Source organism: Macrotis lagotis, chromosome 1 (genome assembly GCF_037893015.1).
Source record: "Macrotis lagotis isolate mMagLag1 chromosome 1, bilby.v1.9.chrom.fasta, whole genome shotgun sequence".
Taxonomy (NCBI): domain Eukaryota; kingdom Metazoa; phylum Chordata; class Mammalia; order Peramelemorphia; family Peramelidae; genus Macrotis; species Macrotis lagotis.
Window position 1 is genome coordinate 425110171 of NC_133658.1, and position 20243 is coordinate 425130413.

The window sequence follows — 20243 nt, forward strand, 5'->3', positions numbered from 1 at the left end:
TTAGTAACTCAACTAGAAGATAAGCAACTTGAAGGCAAACATTCACCCTTTCTTAGACTTAGCTTTCATCACCTCATTCTATGTGTGTTCTCAGTCATAGTCTTGAAAGCTAGTTCTGTTCATTTTGCTCCCCTGCTCAAAAACTTGGAATGACCCCAGCTCCTTACATTAGCGTTGAAAGCCCTTGATAATCTGACTCCAACCTCCTGCCTTTGCTGCTTTATGTCTCTCTGGTTCTCCACATATGCTTCTAACCCTGAGAGATGTGAGATAAACAGGTTGCATCCTGGGTTTTCCAGTTTCTGTGCCTTTGCTCCTGTTGGACCCTATGCCTAGAGTTCCTTTCCCCTGTTGAACTGGCTCTTATAAAATCCAAACATCTTTCGTTTTTTTTCTTTTTCAATCGATATTTTCTTTTTCTAATTACATGTTATGAAAGTTTTTCAACATTTATCCACTTGCGTATTTATGTTACACAGTTTTCTTCCATCCTCCCTTCCCCCTCAACAGTATACTCAACATAGTACATTTGTGTTTAACATATTTGCATATTAGTCATTTTGTGTATAAGGAATAGGATTATGGGAAAAGAAAGAAAATGGGATAGGAAGGAAAAACATAAGAAATTTTCAAAAAATAAACACAGTATTCATTTAGATTCTGTGATTTTTTTTGATATGTTTTATTTTTTAATTTGGATACGGATGGTGCTGTCCATAACAGGTCTTCCATGGGTTATCCTAAGGAGCTGCATCCATCATAGTTGATCACAATGATGTTGTTAATGTGTACAACCAATCATCTTGCAATAAAAAGGTCAAATGCCACCTCCTCCATGAAATTACTTCATGATCCCTTCAGTCAGCTACAATTAATCAACACATACATCTTAAACACATATCCACAGGCACTGTACTAGATAATATCAAGATGAAAATCAAATAATCCCTGCCCTCCCTCCTTTGAACTTTGCCAGTACTTCTCCTTTTGATATTGTGATTTGTGAACAAGTCTTGTTTCCCTTTCTCCTTCTCCCTTATTAGAATGTAAGCTTCTTGAGGATAAGCACTGTGTCTTTTTTATTGATACTCATCACAGGGTACCATGGCATAGTAATGTGTTCAAAAAGTGTTTATTGATATAGAGAAATATATATCATGAACTTATGATGGCCTTTCTCTCTTTCCCCTATGAGGAGAAGGGAAGACAAGGAAGAAACTGGTTGTGACAGCTAATCACTGGAATTTATTAAGGGGGGGAAGGAAAATATAGGGGAATTGGACCTGGACCTAATTTAGTAAAATTATTTTGGTAGTTGAAATAGGGATGGATTGGAGTGGGCAAGTCATTTTCCTTCTCTTGACCCAAGAGTCTTCATTCATGATAGATTGGGACTATATGTTTTTCAGCAGCAGTTCTCAAACTTTTTGGTTTCCTTTACTCTCTCAAAAATTATTGAAAACTCCTTAAAAGAGCTTTTGTTTATGTGACTTAAATCTTTGGCTATTCATCATACTTGAAATTTAAAATATCTTAGTATTATTGTGAAAAATAGTTTTTTATCCTTATGGATTATTTTGAAAGAATCTTGATAACCCACCAAAGATGCCCAGACCATACTTTAAGAACTGCTCTTCTTTTTTTTTTTTTTAGGTTTTTTGCAAGGCAAATGGAGTTAAGTGGCTTGCCCAAGGCCACACAGCTAGGTAATTATTAAGTGTCTGAGATCGGATTTGAACCCAGGTACTCCTGAACCCAGGTACTCCTGACTCCAAGGCCGGTGCTTTATCCACTGCCACCTAGCCGCCCCCAAGAACTGCTCTTCTAGAGGGTCCCCCTTTCCACCATTTTATTTTCTGGAAGCCTGATGACTTCATAGTTAACATAGAAACCTAGCTGATTGACAATTGAATAGGAAATTTGCCTTCATCAGCAAGGCCCCAATGACTTCCTGGGGAAAAGAATGAGAGGAAATCAAATGCAGTCAACTCTTGGGCATTCAAGACAGTTGGTCAATTGAATGTGTGGACCATTTAGAAGCTCTTAACTTAGAGTGACCACATTTGTATTCTTTAAAGGCAAATTGATATAGAAGGAAAAACTCTAGCATAAATACAGAAGAACCTGAGTTTGAATCCCAGCCCTAATATTTTTTAGCCAATGTGGCTATGGACAAATTACTTTTGTGTTGTGAACCTCAGTTTCCTTGTCTTTAAAATGGTTATAAAAATAGTTGTATCACTTCCCTCAAAGGATTGTTGGAATGAAAATGCTTTATAAATTTAAGAGATAAGACAGTGGCACAGTAGATAGAGTTCCAGCCCTGGAGTCAGGATAACCTGAGGTTCAAATCCAGCCTCAGATACTGACTGAATAATCCTGAACAAGTCACTTAAACCCTATTTCCTTTTAGAAAATAGAAAAAAAAAACTTTAGACATATTAATATATCATTTATTATATGTCTCCATTTTCAAATAATTCCAATTCAATAAAATACACAGAATCAAACATTACTAAGCAGAATTCATTCAATTAAGATTCAGTGTGTATAGGGAGACCTTATCCAGAGAAAGAATTGTGGAGTTTGAACAAAGACCTTTAATATAAAAAAAAAACCTATTATCTTGCTATGTAATTTTGCTATCTTTTATACTTTAGTTTTCTTTCTTAGGGATATGATTTCTCTCTCATCACATTCAACTTAGATCAATGTATACCATGGAAATAATGTAAAGAGTAACAGACTGCCTTCTATGGGGGGTAGGGTGGGGAAAGAGAAGCAAGATTAGGGGGAAAATTGTAAAATTCAAAATAAATAAAATCTTTTATTAAAAAAAAAGTCAGGAGACCTTAGTTCTACTATCTTTTAGCTCTTCCATTGATTATGTATATTAAATAAAATTCTCTGGTCCTGAGTTTCCTTATCTGTAATGTAATGGTGTTAAACCACATAATTTCTAGATCCTTTCCAATTCTAATGTACTGTGTTCTATAATTCTAAAGCCCTTCTAACTCTGACATTCTGGATTCTGCCACTCTTTCTAGATCTGATAATCTATAGTTTTATAATTATAACACAAAATGTTCTGAATTTAAAATCCCTTCCTGATGTGACATTCTATCTCTTCTAACTCAAATGTTCCTTCCAGCTTTCATATTTCTTTTCACATTCTTTCATTCTAAGGTCCCTTCCAGCACTGATATCCTACAAATTTTTTATAAACCATTTTCCCACCTCCAGACATCTCCATATAGTTCATGCTCTCCTGAGAATTTCTCTGACTTTTTGTCTATCTCCTTGTTGCAAACATTTTTCCCATTGTACTGAACACCAAGTAATCATCTTAACACCATCTGAGTGGAGCCAATAACAGCCAGTGCTTATCTAGGAGTTCTTTGGATAGATATAAATCTAAACAAGGCCCTCCCTTCAAAGAGATTGTTAATTCCATCTCCTCGTTTTCCACCTGACTTACATTTTGGAACTTCTCTGACTTCATTACCATGCCCTCAGATTAGGCACCTTTCCCATACACACAGATCCAAAAATGCATCTTTTGGCTTTCTTTTATGCATTATCTTCCCCTATTTTATTGTAAACTGTTTGAGAATAGGAGCTTTCTTTTGTCTTTTTTTTTATATATATTTGTATTCTCAGAGTTTAGCACATTGTAGGCACCAAGTAGATGTTGCTTGACTTTTATTTACTATTACTTTCCCACTAGGGTGACATTAATTGGAGCATAACATTTTTAAAATTCACAACCAACAACACATAAACATGTTTATGATACAGTGAGACTGTGTGGTGAAAAGATCATTGGAATGGAGAGACTTGGACTCAGATCTTGGTTCCTACATTTATTGAATGGGTAATTCTGGGCAGGTCTAATCACTCTGAGTCTCAGTCTCTGCTTTGGTAAAATAAGGATGGGAAAATTTGAGTTATTTACCTTAAGGTTGTTGGGAGGGGGTTGCTTTTTAAATCTGTTGTTATTGCTAATATTATTGTTATCTATCCTACATGCTGAAAAGTAAGAAGAAAAGGAGTGATGAGGGAGGGAAAGAAGAGATCTCAGGATGCTTCTTACAAGAGGTTGCTCTTGGGGCGGCTAGGTGGCGCAGTGGATAAAGCAGGAGTACCTGGGTTCAAATCCAGTCTCAGACACTTAATAATTACCTAGCTGTGTGGCCTTGGGCAAGCCACTTAATCCCATTTGCCTTGCAAAAATCTAAAAAAAAAAAAAAAAAAAAAGAGGTTGCTCTTAATTTCTCATTTGTGTCTCTTAGAAGAGAAGAGCCCTTTGACCTTCTGGGGTCTTTTCTAGGGATTCAGGGAAAGGCGAGATACCTTGGGAGAGTGAATATGATGGTGACACTGTAAGAACTTTGTATTACTTACTGATCAGATATTTTCACGTTCTAGGTCCCATCCTCCCCCCAGGACACCCCTCGTCCACAGGCACTGCCCCTCTACCTTCAGGAGGGCCGCCCCCACCACCCCCACCACCAGTGCCCCCTCCACTCACAGGGGCAGCACCACCACCACCACCACCACCACTGCCAGTAAGTGGGGTGCAAAGCACCATCCATGACGATGCTTCAGTTTCTGGACTTGCAGCAGCACTGGCGGGCGCAAAACTCCGAAGAGTCCAGCGGGTGAGTAGGGAAAAGTGTGTGAAAATCAACCCTGCCTGGTTCCTCCTTTTCCCTCTTCCCTACACATTTTCCAAAAGAATTTCAGGAACAAGATTAAGTACATTATTAAACTAATTCACTGTGAGACCTTTGTAAGTCATTTCCCCTCAGTTTTCTCCTCTATAAAATGGGTTGGGAAGCATTGCATGGATTGTCAGAGTTTGGAGTTGAAACACAGTTCTGCTGTTTCCTATCTGTGTAACCTCAGACTGGTCACAACCTCTGAGACTCAGCTTCCTCTTCTTTAGAATGGGAGCAAGGGGGTCTAGGTGACCTCTGAGGGCCCTTTCAGTTCCAACATCCTATGACTCTGTAAATGGTACCTGTGAAGATTGGCAGCTCCCTACTGCAAAAGCTTCAGCTGGGTTTTGTATTCTCCATTCCTTGCCTGGAGATGCTTGGCTCTCACCAGCATCCTCTTCCAGCAGGCTGCTGGCTAGTCCAAGTTCTGTTGTCCATGCAACCTCCAGTTTACTGGATTTGAAGCCAAGAAAACCTAGAATACCAACTAGCTGCATCTGGAATTACTAACCATGTGACTTAACTTCTCTTGGCCTCAGTGTCCTATCTGTAAAATGAGAGAATTGGATTTGATGATCACTCTAAATCTATGATCCTGTTAAGTCCCTGTGCTCTTGTGAACTCTTTTTCCTCCTCTGTATGATGGGTCAGTTGGACCAGGTGATTGCTGAAGCTCTCCAACTTGCATATGTTCCATGATTCCAAGGTCCCTTCCAACTCTGACACCCCATTGTCAGACATGGTCTAGCTCACCCAACCATCTTTCTTGCCTCCCCTCCTCCCACTCTACCCCCATGCCCTTGGCCCCTGAAGTATCATCTTCTCTGTCTTTAGCCAGAAGATGGTTCTGGGGTTTCCAGTCCCAGTGGAACTTCGAAGTCAGAAGCCAACCGGACAAGCAGTGGTGGTGGTGGGGGAGGCCTCATGGAGGAAATGAACAAACTTCTGGCCAAGAGGTTCGTGGGCTCCTGGTCCTGTGGGGTCTTGGGAGCAGCCTCCTCCTCAGGGGTCTTTACCCCCCAGCCCCAGGTCTGGGTTATCCCTCTAGTTTGACTAACATATAGAATATGTGGCAGATTATATGAGGTAAGGCTGGAAAGGCCAGGGTCCCTGAGAGACCTCTTATCTCACCCTGTACACATCACCCCTGAGAAGTGGCATGACTAGTACCTTCCCCAGGCTGGGCAACCCCCAGAGGAAGCTTTGAATCTGAAGCATACCAGCAGAATGTGATCATGCCAGAATCTGGAGGGATCCACATGCAGTATGTCTCTTTTCCTGTATTTAGGAGAAAAGCAGCATCCCAGACTGACAAGCCAGCAGACAGAAAGGAGGATGAAAGCCAAACCGTAAGCATTGACCCTGCTCCCAGGGGGCATCTAAGTTCAATTTCATCCCACTGAACAAAACAGGCAGTGTGGTCGATGTGGGAGAAAAGACCCTTGAACTTATAAATCAGGAAAACTGGGTTTTTCCCAACCTTCTCAGTCCCAGCTCTTCTTCCTAGTTGGGTGACCTTAGATTAATCACTTTCTTCCTTTGACTTCAGTGTCTTCATCTTTCAGATGAAGGCATGGAGTTTTAAGTCCCTTCTGATGCTAAATTCTGTCCTGTGACCTATTGTATGGGAGCTATGAGAAGTCAAACTAAATCTTTCCAACAACAACAACAAAAGTATGATTTAAGTGTCAGTGTTTAGGCACAAGAAGAGACACAAAGCTTGGATGAGACACAGTCCCTACCAAAAGACAATTTATAGGGCCATGATTCAAAATTATATGTTATGACTTTATCAGAGAGGCTTGAATGTTGTACCCTATGAGGTCCAAGGGGACTGAGAGCAGGGAAGTTCCCAAAAGAAATGGTACTTTATTTGGGCTTTAAAGAAAATATAACATAGGGGTGGTTAGGTGGCATAGTGGATAAAGCACTGGCCTTGGAGTCAGGAGTACCTGGGTTCAAATCCAGACTCAGACACTTAATAATTACCTAGCCGTGTGGCCTTGGGCAAGCCACTTAACCCCATTTGCCCCCCAAAAAAAAAATCTAAAAAAAAGAAAATATAACATAGCAAAAGTTTAAAAAAAAAAGGATGGGGAAGGGAAGGAAGAGTGTGCATTCCAGACTGAGAGAACATGAGTCTGTAGGTGAAGTGAGATCTGTGGCAAGTTGTTTGAAAGAATGCTGGCCTCTTAACAAAGGTTATTAACTGAGGAGTCACAATGAAGTAGTTTGATGGAAAACCCAGGACTTGGGCTGCCATCTAGATCTCAGTTCCTTAAGCCTGTCCCCAACATTAGGGCAGCCTTCAGGTGAGCCAGGTTGAAACTCTTGTGCAGTCAGATCCCCGTTAACCCTCTAGGTTTCCAAGACCTTATTTTGGTGGCAGAATAGTAAAACTGGGAGAAGGGAAGCTCCCCTCACCATAGAATCAAACAGTCTTTGAGAATATGGCCTGGCTCCATATCTGGGAGTATCTAAGTTGGACCAATTAAAAATGAAGAACAAGGGGCGGCTAGGTGGTGTAGTGCATAAAGCACTGGTCCTGGACTCAGGAGTACCTGAGTTCAAATCCGGTCTCAGACACTTAATAATTACCTAGCTGTGTGGCCTTGGGCAAGCCACTTAACCCTGTTTGCCTTGCAAAAAAAAAAAAAAAAGAACAAAAAAAGCATAGTGCAGTGAAAAATCAAATCAACAAACATTTATTAAGCACTTATTATGTGGTAACTCAGTGGATAGAGCACTGGACCTGGAACCAGTAAGACTTGAGTTCAAATCCAGCCTCAGATACTTAGAAGCCAGGTGACCCTGGATAAATCACTGGATGGACCCTGTTGCCTTAATCTACTGGAGAATGAAAGGGTAAAGCACTCCAGTGTCTTTACCAAGAAAACCCCATGTACAATACCATCCAGGGGTCATAAAGAATCGGACCTGCCATGCAAGACTTTAGGTTAATCTCTAGAGATGCAAGGCAGAGATGGTCTTGCCTTCTGAGGTGGGGGGAGGGAGAGAAAGAGAAGACAGAGAGGAGAGAGAGAGAGGAGAGCAAGAGAGAGAGAAGACAGAGAAAGAGAGGAGAGAAAGACAGAAAGAGAGGAGAGAGAGACAGAGAGATGGAGAGAGACAAAGAGACAAAGAAGAGACAAAGACAGAGACGGACACAAAGAGAAAGAAGAGAGCAAGAGAGACAGAGACTCAAAGAGAGAGAGACACAAAGAGAGAAAGGAGAGAGAGAGGAGAGACAGAGAAAAGAAAGAGAGGGAGAAAACAAAGGAGAGACAGAGTGAGACAGAGACAGAGAAAGACACAGAGAGACAGAGAGGAGACAAAGACAGCAAGAGAGACAGAGACACAAAGAGAAAGGAGAGAGACTGAGAGACACAGAGATAGAGCAAGAGAGACAGAAACACAGAGAAGTGAGACAGAGACAGAGACAGAGAGGAGAAACAGAGAGGAGAGAGAGACACACACACACACAGAGACGAAGAAGAGAGACAGAGACAGAGAGAAAAAGAGAGAGAGATGGAGAGAGACAGAGAAGCACAAAGAGAGGAAGAAGAGAAAAGAGAGAGAGAGAGAGAAAATGAGAATGAAAATGAAAGTTTCTGAGATGGAGAAAACATTAGTAAATGCCAGAAAAAGACATCTGGAATGGGTAGAATTTAAGTCTTGAAGGATGTCAGAAATGGAAGGGCAACATTGCAGGTCTGGAGAACACTGCAAGTGCAAAGACACAAGATTATTGGATAGACTGCATCATGAGGAAATTTTCCTGTGATTCGCTGTTAGGGCCAAGGGAAGGGAGTGTGAGAGGACTAGAGAGGGTCCAAGGTGATGAGGAGCCTTGGATTCAGAGTTAGGGGACTTGTTTCTTGCCCCATCTCTGCCACTTACTATCTCTGTGAAAAATTCCTCTCCCTCTTCATGCCTCAGCTTTCTAATCTATACAATGAGGAGACTGGCCTGGGTAGGGCCTGTTCTGACTCAGAATCCATGATGTGAATCCATGGCCTAGTTCAGCTGTTTTCATTTTTTACAGGTGACAAAAGTGAAATACCAGTTGGATGGGATTTGCCTAAACTCACCCTGTGAATCAGTAGCAGAGCCAAGACAGATCCAGACCCCTCCCCCAACCTGGACCGTATCTAGGGCACCACGGTGCCACTCTTAGATGGCAGAATAATCAGAAAGGACCAAAAGATCAGCACTTTGGTTCTGAATGCCCCATCCTCCTCCACCTGACCCATCCTCCTGAAAACCTTGAAAGGAAGCTAAGAAACAAATGAAATGCAAAGTGTACCAGAGGATATTTGATTACTCCAGGCAAATTTGAGTTCCAATGATGGATCACAATTGATGATTTGAAGGGAGTTAGGAGAAGAGAAACTGTTCCTGAGGGGCAGGGGCAGATCCAGTGGGCAGATCCATGGCACAGGGACCATGATTAACTTTTATTTTCAAAATGCTTCTTTCACTTTGGGTTGCCTTTTAGAATTCAGTTTGTCCTTCATGCTCCAGACAGGGCAGGGGCACTTTTTCCCCCTCTAAGGAGGTAGGGAGAAGGGGGAAAGGGGAGAGAGGGTGGGAGGGGGAAGAGAGAGAGAAAAAATGGGGGGGAAGAGGGAGGGAGAGGGGGAGTGGAGGGGAAAAGGAGAGGGGGAGAGAGAGGGAGAGGGCAAGTAGGAGAGAGAGGGGGAAAGAGGAAGGGAGACAAGAGGAAGGGAGAGGAAGAGAAAGAGAGAGGGAGAGAGAGAGGGAAAGGGAGAAAGGGAGAGAGAGAGAGAGAGAGAGAGAGAGAGAGAGAGAGAGAGAGAGAGAGAGAGAGATGGAGGGTAGAGACAAATAGACTTGAGACTCAAATCAAACTTCTACCTACTTCAGGGAGCCTTTCTCATACAACTACTAGTATCTTCCCCGCTTCTATCTACTTTCTCTCTCCGTGTGTGTGTGTGTGTGTGTATGGTTAGAAAAATGTTATGTATTACATGTATAAATATAAATAATATGAAATTATTATAAACACATTATGATTTGATCAAATGAGCAAATACTTCTAAGCACTTCAGTGTTTGGTGCAAAGTAGGCTCTATATAAATTCTTATTCTTTTCCTTGAGGTGAAGCAAAAAGAGCTTCTGTCCTCAAGGAGCTTATATATCAATAAGAGCTAAAGCCTTTTTACATTGTGAGCATTCCTTTCACCTGTGAGTTCAGAGCCCTTTCATAGCTTTTTTAATGTGTACTTGTTCACGTTTTCCCATTCATGGTACATAAAGAAGCTATGGGAACCAACCTTATAAGAAGGCCTCCCTGAGCCTCTTTGGAATTGTGATTCCAAGCTGTTCATTCCAGTTCATTTGTCATAAGACAGCCAGGTAGTGCAGTGGATATATTTGAGTTTTTGTTTTTGTACATAATTTTTTATTTTTTCCAATTACATGTTAAGATAGTTATCAGCATTCATTTTTTTAATTTTTTTATTTATTTAAGGCAATGGGACTAAGTGACTTGCCCAAGGTCACACAGCTAGACAATTATTAAGTGTCTGAGAGCGCATTTGAACTCAGGTCCTCCTGACTCCAGAACCCGTACTCTATCCACTACGCCACCTAGCTGCCCCATATCAGCATTCATTTTAAAAAAGGTTTGGAATTCCAATTATTTCTCTTTCCTTCCCTCCACTCTCCCATTCCCAACAGAGAAAGCAATCTGAACTTGAGTTCAAATCCAGGCTAAAATACTAACAAGTCACTTAAACTCTGTATGTCTCAGTTTCTTCACTTGTAAAATGGGGATAATAGCTGCACCTGCCTCAGAGAGTGGTTATCAGAATCAGATGAGATATTTATAAAAGTGCTTAGCACAGGACAGCTAGGTTGGCACAGTGGATAGAGCACCAGCCCTGGAGTCCGGAGGACCTGAGTTCAAATCCAACCTCAGATACTTAATAATTGTATAACTGTGTGACCTTGGGAAAACCACTTAACCCTATTGCCTTAAATCAATTTTAAAAAAAAAAAAAATTTTTAAGTGCTTAGCACAGTACCCTATAGGAAAAAAATGTTTATTCCCTTCTAAGTCCTTCTATTTAACTTGGTCATCTTTTCTAGTCATATATAGCCTTAATAATGTCATTTTTAGAAGTCATTACCCACATATACCCATATCGGGTAAAAGCAAGGATAGAGAATGTTCAGTCCAAATGCACCAAAAATGTTGGGTTTCAAATGCCTTGGGCCTTGGACTCAAGCCTTGGGCAATGCTTCATTACTGAAAGCACTAAGCATGGGCTGTGAGATGTGTGAGCAGTGGGACTTAGCATGGCTTAGATAGGATTCATTCCTGCAAACTACAGTATGACTGAGAAAAGAAAACTCCCTCTACTGAAACTCACAGTTTAGAGAGCACCAAAATTTCAATGGGCATGGAATAGTTTAGTTGGGACTTGTTCAGCTTCACTAAGCCAATGTGTCAAAGGAAAGACTTGGCAGAGTTAAGTTTTTTCTGGCATTGAGGCCAGCTCTCTCTGTCTAGTATTCCACACTTCCTCTTGGAACCAAACAATCCTGCGGTCTATAGGTATCATTCTTTGAGGAGGTCAGACAACCACCTGCCATTTTGTCCTTGACACTGTATCCGATTGACCCAGGTTTCAGAGTCTCATTTCTGTTGAGTAGCCAAGGCTTACAAAATGTCTGATAGGATGTCCCATATTTTGTTTTCAGGAAGAATCTAGCACCTCACCTTCCCCAGGAACCAGAGGGGCTGGTCAGCCACCAAATGCCTCAGGTAAGCACAAACCGAGTTGATCCTAGAAACCTTTTTCCTGGAAAAAATCCATGCATTCCTTCTGTTGGAGACCTTCATGAGAGAATCCAACTGGGAACTTGTCTTTTATTGACCCTCTACCTCAAGCTAGATTCTTTAAAAGACCCCCAAAAAAGAAAGATCTGCATTATACGAAGACCTCAGCTGAAATACAAACTTAATTTTTATTAGTATTTAAAGATGTGAAGAACTCGAGAATATAGTGTTAGACTCACTTTGGACATAGAATGCCATCAAGTAGAAAGGCACTGAGGGTATGAGTCCAAGTCACAAAATCAAATAATCTCAGAATGTTAAACCCAGAAAATTCTTAGATGTCACCTAGTGCAACACATCAGTCCAAGGCAATAAATGGCTTGTCTAAGGTCATACAGCAAGGAAGGGGCAGAGCCAGGATTTAAGGTGGTGCCAAAGTTCTATCCTTTTTGCCATGCTTATTTAACTTAATTTTAGTTAAAGTATCGTTCATGCCCTTTGCTTTAACAACACATATATTTTCAAATATATCTGCCCCTATACCTCTCACATTCTCCCTCCTCCACCATCCTCCAGAAAAATGTTACTTAGAACAAAGTGATGTTTGTTATTTTTATTTTTTAGGTTTTTGCAAGGCAAATGGGGTTAAGTGGTTTGCCCAAGGCCACACGGCTAGGTAATTATTAAGTGTAAGAGACAGGATTTGAACGCAGGTACTCCTGACTCCAGGGTCAGTGCTTTATGCCCCTGTTTGTTATTTTTTTTAAGTTGAGTAAACTTAAGTTGAGTAAACTGGTTTAAGTAAACCAACCAGTACATGAACTGTATCTGAAGACAAACCTCTTATATCTTGGGTCTCCTGTTTGCCATTAAAAGAGGAGAACACTATATCTTTGGAGCAAATCTAAATCATTTTAATTAGTTTTTAAATCAGTTTTGGTTTGACAGGGTGGTTCAGTGGGTCTAAAGTCAGAAAGACCTGAGTTCAAATCCATCTTCAGATATATACTAACTGTATGATCCTGGCCAAGTCATTCAACCCCTGTATTCCTCAGTTTCCTCATTGGAGAAAGGACCTACCTCCTAGGGTTCTTGTGAGGATCAAATCAGATAATAAATCGTAAAGTGGTTAGCTTAATAGCTGGCACATAGTGGGCACTTGATTTTTTTCCTTTCTTCTTTTACTGTACTATTTACATTTTTATAATCTTTGTATCTATTGCTTTCTTACTATAAAATAGTTCATAAGAGTTTTCTCATGTTTCTCTGAATTCTTATATGTACTATTTATTATGCTACAATAATATTTCACTAAATTCACTTACCATGTTCAGCTCAACCATTCCATAATCAATGAGTTCCTCATTTGTTTCCTTGTTCTTTGCTACAAGCCAAAGTGGCATATATGGGACTTTTCCATCTTTTAATTCCTTGGTTATTTGCCTGGTGAGAGATCACTGGGTTGAAGAATATGGAAATTTTTGTTATTTTTGTCACACCATTCCAAACTACTTTTCAGAATGGTTGGATCAATACACAGTTGGATCAGTGTATTAGTGTGTTAGTCTCCTCAAAGACTCTATCACATTATTTTCATTTCTTGTCATCTTTATTAGTTTTCTGGTATGAAGTAAACTGAGTTATCTTCACTTGATTTTTTTTTATTATTAATGATTTGGAACAATCTTTCATACATTTGGTTGTGATTCTTCTTTTGAGAACTATATGTTCATCATAGTCTCATAGCTGCTCATCCATTGGGATATGTTTCTTGGTCTTATATAATTGTGTTTATTCTCTATCTACAGCTGGAACCTCAGACCTTTATTGGTAATAAATACCATGAAGACTTTTTCACCCAATTCACATTTTCTCTTTTTATTCTATGCAGTGGAGCACTAGCCAAGGAGATCCCAGCCCAATTTATCTCTTGTAATGCCCTCCATTTTTTCTTCTTTACTTGGCCACACTTAATTATTAATAATTGATCAAGGATATAACTATTTTTATGATATGACCTTTTACATTTGTCATGTATTCATATGAAGACAAGCAGTAGGACAAATATTCTTCTATTTAAGTTCAACTTTACTTATGTAGTCAGTTTTGTAATTGTATTTCTTTAAGTCTTCAATGTGACTAGGTCAATTGACTGCTAGGTATCTTATGCAATTTGGAATTATTTTGAAAAGTGACAGCCAAAAATAAGAGAAGTAGCTTAATCATACTTTTTAATTTGTAGATGGATGGAAGCTAAAAGAAGACTCAATATATTTTTTATAATATTCTCAAATGGTACTCCTAAGTTTCTAGTCACTGAAGTATTTAAGTAGAAGCTAGATCACCACTTGCTAGGGTTTTTGTAGACTACCTCCATGACTTGGACTGGGGTTGGACCTAATGTGCACAATTTCTAGTCCTTTGATTCTCAGATTCTGACTGGCGCATCTGAGGCAGTCATTGCTACATGGTGGGTTTAGCTAAGAAAGAATGGAGGCTAGGAAAGGACACACTCTTTGATCCCACTCTACAGATCCTGGGAAGAAGCCCTGGGAGAGGAGCAATTCTGTGGAGAAGCCTGTAGCCTCATTACTCTCCAGGTGAGCCATGGACCCTTCCTTAAACCAGGGAGGGCCAGCTTGGGGCCCATCTGGGGTGGGGGTGAGTAAGAGGGTTCATAAAGTCTTGCTCCAATCCTCCTGTTTGTCTCATTCCCTTGCTTAGAACCCCGTCATCGGCGAAGAGCCCCGAAGCTAAGAGTCCCATTCAATCACAGCCACACACTAGGTACCGAATGGTCTGTTCCATGTGTTCTACCACCTACCCCACCTATCCTCTGAGAGGTGGAGTTCTTCTTGTCTGATGCCACCTAACTAACATCTCTTCCTTTCCACTCCCAAATTTTTCCAGTGTCTGTGTCCTCTAACAGCTTGCTCTGGGGAGGGACTTATCTCTTTATTCTATCTAATACCTTTTTGGTGGGCAAAAATAGGTGTATCCACAAAGATCTGGGTTTTCTTGGGGAAAAAAGAGCCAGAAAAGACTTTTATTTATCATTTATTTCAAACCCCTCATTCTTAAAATTGAGGTTCATAGGGCAGCTAGGTGGCACAGTGGAATGAGCTGAGTTCAAATTTGACCTCAGACACTTAATAATGACCTAGCTGTGTGACCTTGGGCAAGTTATAACCCATTGCCTTGCAAAAAAAATTATGGTTCTGAGAGGGGAGGTAACTTACTGAAGGTCATATAGCAAGTTAATGACAGAGGTAACACCAGACCCTAGATATCCTGCCTCCTTAGGCCAGTGATCTTTCCCCTACACCATGCCTCTTGGGAAGGAAACACCAAAGGAAAATCTATAAGGACCGTGGTCACCTAGAGAGTACCTAGTTAGTCTTTGGGAGGTAAGTTACCAAAAAAGAATTTGATGTTGGGAGGTCTGTCACTCTGCTTTCCAAGTAACCTGGTGGTGGTCTTCACCTCCCTCTATGCCTCATTTCTGTCTTGGGTTCTCTGTTCATTCTTCTCATTCCCAAATTCACCTTATTCAGATTGAGGCAACCAAGATTAATGGGAAAGAGCGGAGGGGAAAAATACCTTTGCTTTCAGAAGAATATTTCTAATGGTTATTTGGGAAATTGTCTGAGAAGATGATTCTATTTCTGCATACACATGTATGCAAACACTTGCAGCTGCCCCTACAGTTTCACATTTGAAACCAAGATCTGCTTCCTATGAGACCTTAAGCACTTGGGTCCTCAGTTTCCTTGGTGGTAAAATGAAGTGGTTGGGCTGGATGGTCAAAGGTCTTTTCCAGTTCTAGATTTATGCTGTGGTCCTTGAAGAAGCAATCCCCTACAACCATTGAGAATGGAAATCCAAGGTGCAACTCCACTAACTTTAAATTCCTCCTCTGTGTCAGTGGGCAAGGCAATTAACTTACATGAACCTCAGTTTCCTCATCTGTAAAGTAAGGAGAGAAGGGTGCTAGATGACCTCTGAGGTGCCTTTCAGTTCTAGATCTAGATCTATTATCCTATGTCTAAAGTATGCTCTATTGCCTTTCATGGTGGGAAAAATAAGGGAATGGATAAAGAAAACCTTAGAAAAAGAAGAGTCTTAAAACTGGGGCAGGAGAACTTGGATGGGAAAAATATGTATATATTTTTCCTTAACTTCTATCTGAAATTTAGTATTTCCTTCAATAATTTTAAAAAATTCTGATGAGTCTATAGGCCTAAACAGATTGCCAAGGGTTATCCATGCTATAAAAAATAGTTAAGAACCCTTGCTTCAGAGACTGGCTAGTTTAAATATCTGGAGCATCTAAGTGGTGCCTTGCATAGTGGTAGCAAGAAGTATGGAAGACACAAATCTGGCCTCAGACACTTACTAGCTGTGTGACCCTGGGTGAGTCACTTCACCCAATTTGCCTCAGTTTCCTCATCTGCAAAATGAGCTGGGGAAGGAAACGACAAATTATTACAATATCTTTGCCCAAAAAAAGGGTTCACAGAGTCAGACATAACTGAAAATGACTGAACAACAACAAAAGTTCAAATCTCTCATTTTACAGACCAGAAAACTGAGGCTCCATATGGAGAAAGGACTGGCCCAAGAAGACACAAATTAGAGTAACAGGGATTATTACACCCTCTGTTAAGTCATCAGAGATGTTAAAAAAAAAAAAACAACACATGATTTCTCTCCTCTGTGATCTTACAACTTTGATAGAGACAGTGAGAGAAGAATAAAAGAAACTAGAGTTCGTTGTAGTTCTGTGTTCTTAAAATCTTTAGAAGTTACAAAATCCTAGAAACTCAAATCTAAAGGGATCCAAGTTATCTAATCTGAAAGAGTCCCTCCATTAACCAAGATTTCTTCCTCAACAAATTCCCCTCCTGCATTTTCTGTTTGATTTCTAGTTGGAGAGAACTTCATCCCTCAGGGCACTTTAGGATAATTTTCTATGGATGGGACTTTTTTCTTCCCCCCCTCCCCCTTACATTGAAATTCTTATCCATTGTTTTTATTTCTGACCTCTGAAATCAATCAGGGCAAGTCTGCCAGATCATTCTTTTTTTCAAAGAGCTCTTTTCACCCACCTCCACCATCCACCCTTAATCTTCTCTTTCCCAACCACATTCTATGGCCTTTCACCATACTGAGTCCTCGCCTCTAAAATGTAGTTCCCACAACCAAACACAATAACACACAGGTGGTTTAACCAGCACAGAACTGCCCTTACGCTGGAGACTATGCCTCCTACTGAATGTTGCATAAGATGATGGTTAGTTTTGATAAAAACTATTGATGTTTTGCAGCTGCCATGTGAAACTGTTAACACATAAAGAACTTACAGTTCACTTAACCCCCAGTTATCTGACCCCACACAATTCTCTAAATCCCTCTTAAATCACATTATAGCAAATTAGACTGCTAATTATCTTTGGATCCTGTCTCTTCTTCATTCAAAGTGTTCACTGTTCTTTCTAGTTTTATATCTTCTGCAGATTTAGATAGAGCTTTGCAAACCTTAAAATATGCTATGTTGATTACCAGTATCATTATTATTATTATTATTATTATTATTATTATTATTATTATTACCTAATGCCTTTCTTCAAGTCACTGATAAAAATTTTAAACAGTTCAGAATCAAACCCAGGTTCCTCCATCATTCCACTGGCAACCTACTTCTAAATTGACTTTGATACATTAATTATCTAGGTTTAATCATTTGAGCAGCTTTAAGTCTACCTTCAAGTCCACTGTGGTCTATAGCTCTTATATCTCCACCTTATCAGTAAGATTAACAATGTGCAATTTTGTCAAATGCTTAGCTAAAATCTAGACAAAGTATATCTACATAATTCCCTTTATCTCAGTCTCAGATTCCTAACAAAAAAGAAGTCAATTTAGTCTTAGATGACTAGCAATACTATAAGGCCTCCTTGTGATTATTGCTGTTTTTTTCCTAGATGTTCATTAGCTATCATATTAATAATTAATTTTTTAAGTTGTCAGAAAGTAAAGCCAAGCTGACTGACATACAATTGGAAGAAGTCACCTTCTTTCCTTTTCGAAAATAAGTTACCTTGGGGCAGCTAGGTAGCGTAGTGGGTAAAGTACCGGCCTTGGAGTCAGGAGTACCTGGGTTCAAATCCGGTCTCAGACACTTAATAATTACCTAGCTGTGTGGCCTTGGGCAAGCCACTTAACCCCGTTTGCCTTGCAAAAACCTAAAAAAAAAAAAAAAAGGAAAATAAGTTACCTTAGGGGAAAAAAAAACAGTAATCTTCTCACTCATCATATCTGTTGTCAGGGAAATCTAGGCAAATCCTGTTGTCAAACAGTCCATCTCACAGTCCCAAAGAGTATCAACCAAGGCCTTCCTCCAAAACATAAAAAACATGAACTCATACCCCTAGACTCTCTTGATCCACCCAGCCTTTTATCCAGGTCCACATCTTACCTCCCAGCACCAGTTCTAGAAAGGATCTTATAGCCCTGGGATTTAGAAAGAAAGGAAGAATTATGAGCCCACTTTTCTGGGCAGCATCAGTGGGAGTATTGTTCCCAGACTTCAGTGGGCATAGGATCCTCATGGGAGCCAGGCCTTATGAGTGCCAGAAAGCAAAGAAAAAAATAAGAGGAAAAGCAAAAAACCTCAATTTTGTGGAAACAAGGAGATCTCTTTTGTCATGCCTGGGAAACAGGACAGAATGTCAAATACTGACTAATCCAGAGCGAAACTAAAGTTTTTGCTAATAATAATTGATATGAATGGTCAATTACTATTAGTAATATTAAATTATATTATTAATTATTGAATTTAATATATCATCACTAATACATGTAATCATTAAGTACCATAATATTACTATTAGTTCTAATAGTAATATTCATTATTAGTGATAGTCATTACTATTAAAACTGATAGTAATATTATTAGTAGTAATGCTAGAAGCACATTCAGTTTGCTTTTCTCACAGCAACCCTATGAGGCAGGTAGTGTAAGTAGTAGTATTCCCACTTTACACACGAGGAAACTGAGCCACCTAAGTAAGTGGCAAAGCTGGCCAGACTCAGGTCCCCTGACTGTAGTTCCATCTACTCACTATTCTAAAAATATACTGTACCTGGGCTCATGTCTCTGCTCTGGCTTAACTAGCTGTGTGAAAATGGAAAAACCATTTAGAATGGTGTGAACCAAAGCCAGGAGCCCTGAGAAGTCAGGAAAACAACAGGGGACAGACTAAAGTCTAGTTTCACTAGACCTTGGAAGCACTAAAGTTGGACAGACAGAAGGGGTGTGTAGGCCCTGGACACTGACTGCCCATGTATCATTAAGAGGTTTTGTGAAGAAGGTCTTGGGGTAGCAGTGGGGGCAAAGAGGGCCAATACCCTGCTGCTGTTCTACCTCCTCTCTCCCTTCTCCTTCCTAGGATGAAGCCTGCTGGTAGTGGCAATGAAGGTGCTCTAGATGCCTTAGATTTTGACCGGATGAAACAGGTAAGTGTCCTTTCCTGTCACCCACCCAAAAGGAAAGGGAAAGAGGGAGAGACAAAAAAGGAGGGGGGGAGGGGGAAGGGGTGGGGAGAGAGAGACAGACAGCAGACAGACAAGAGAGACAGAGACAAAGACAGAGAGAAGGGGCAGCTAGATGGCACAGTGGATAGAGCTCCAGCCCTGGAGTCAGGAGGACCTGAGTTCAAATGCGGCCTCAGACACTTAATAATTACCTAGCTGTGTGGCCTTGGGCAAGCCATTTAACCCAAACCTAAAAAAAAAAAAAAGACAGAGAGATAGTGGGGAGAGAGGGAGGAGAGGGAGATAGAGACAGAGAAGAGGAGATGAGAGAAAGGGACAGAGAGAGAGAGAGAGACAGAAAAGAGGAGATGAGGGGGGAGGGAGGAAAGAGAGAGGAGAGGAGAGGGAGGGGGAGGGGGAGGGGGAGGGGGAAGAGAGAAGGAAAGAGAGAGATTCAGAACTTGGACTCTCCGGCTCCACTCACCTCCTCCTGCTGCTGTCAAACCAGGTCCTAAGTCACTCACCATTCAGGAAGCAAACAAAGAAGAATAAGGGGGTCTCTTCCCGTGGGGACTAAATGTTATAACAATCAACTTGTCACACCAAACCAGCATTCATTTAATGACTCTTTTTTCTTTTTTGAAGTTGCAATCATTGTTAACTTTAATTTGATTTTTTTGGGGAGGAAAATGTGTGTGTGTGGGGGGATGAATTAAAGAGGAAGGGTAAGAAGAATGCTAAACACCCCACAACCTCTGAGAAGTATCCGGATTTTTCATAACTCCTAAAGACAGTCCTGGAGTACTAACAATTCCTTAGGGATTCTCTGGACCCGTTACCACTTAGAGCTCCCCTGGGTCCCTCACAACCTATAAAGATATCCCTATATTCTTCAATCCTGAACCTCACAACTTCAGATGAAGAAAATAAAACTCACCCTTTCCCCAATGCCAAGCTCTTCTTGTTCTTCTGGGGAAATAGAGTTAATCAAAGGGATGAATGGTCATACATTAACTCTTATTTGTTTGGTTTTTCCCCATCTTACACAGGAAATACTGGAGGAAGTGGTCAGAGAGCTACACAAAGTCAAAGAGGAAATCATTGATGGTAAGGACCCCAGGCAGGTCCTACTGAATAGAAATTGGGCCTCAGGTGAATAGGTTTGATCTGTTTCCTAC

The 20243-nt window shown here is 40.5% G+C and overlaps 1 protein-coding gene across 5 annotated transcripts in view; it reads left to right on the forward strand.

Moving 5' to 3' along the window:
• Window positions 1-20243, forward strand: part of EVL (Enah/Vasp-like) — a 274426-nt gene that overhangs the window by 246551 nt on the left and 7632 nt on the right. For all 5 annotated transcript variants that reach the window (XM_074213076.1, XM_074213074.1, XM_074213077.1 and 2 more), the window contains 8 exons: window positions 4429-4661; window positions 5556-5677; window positions 6010-6070; window positions 11451-11514; window positions 14063-14129; window positions 14254-14316; window positions 18981-19047; window positions 20115-20172. In XM_074213076.1, the coding sequence (XP_074069177.1) occupies window positions 4429-4661; window positions 5556-5677; window positions 6010-6070; window positions 11451-11514; window positions 14063-14129; window positions 14254-14316; window positions 18981-19047; window positions 20115-20172 (735 nt within the window). The remainder of the gene's footprint in view (window positions 1-4428; window positions 4662-5555; window positions 5678-6009; window positions 6071-11450; window positions 11515-14062; window positions 14130-14253; window positions 14317-18980; window positions 19048-20114; window positions 20173-20243) is intronic.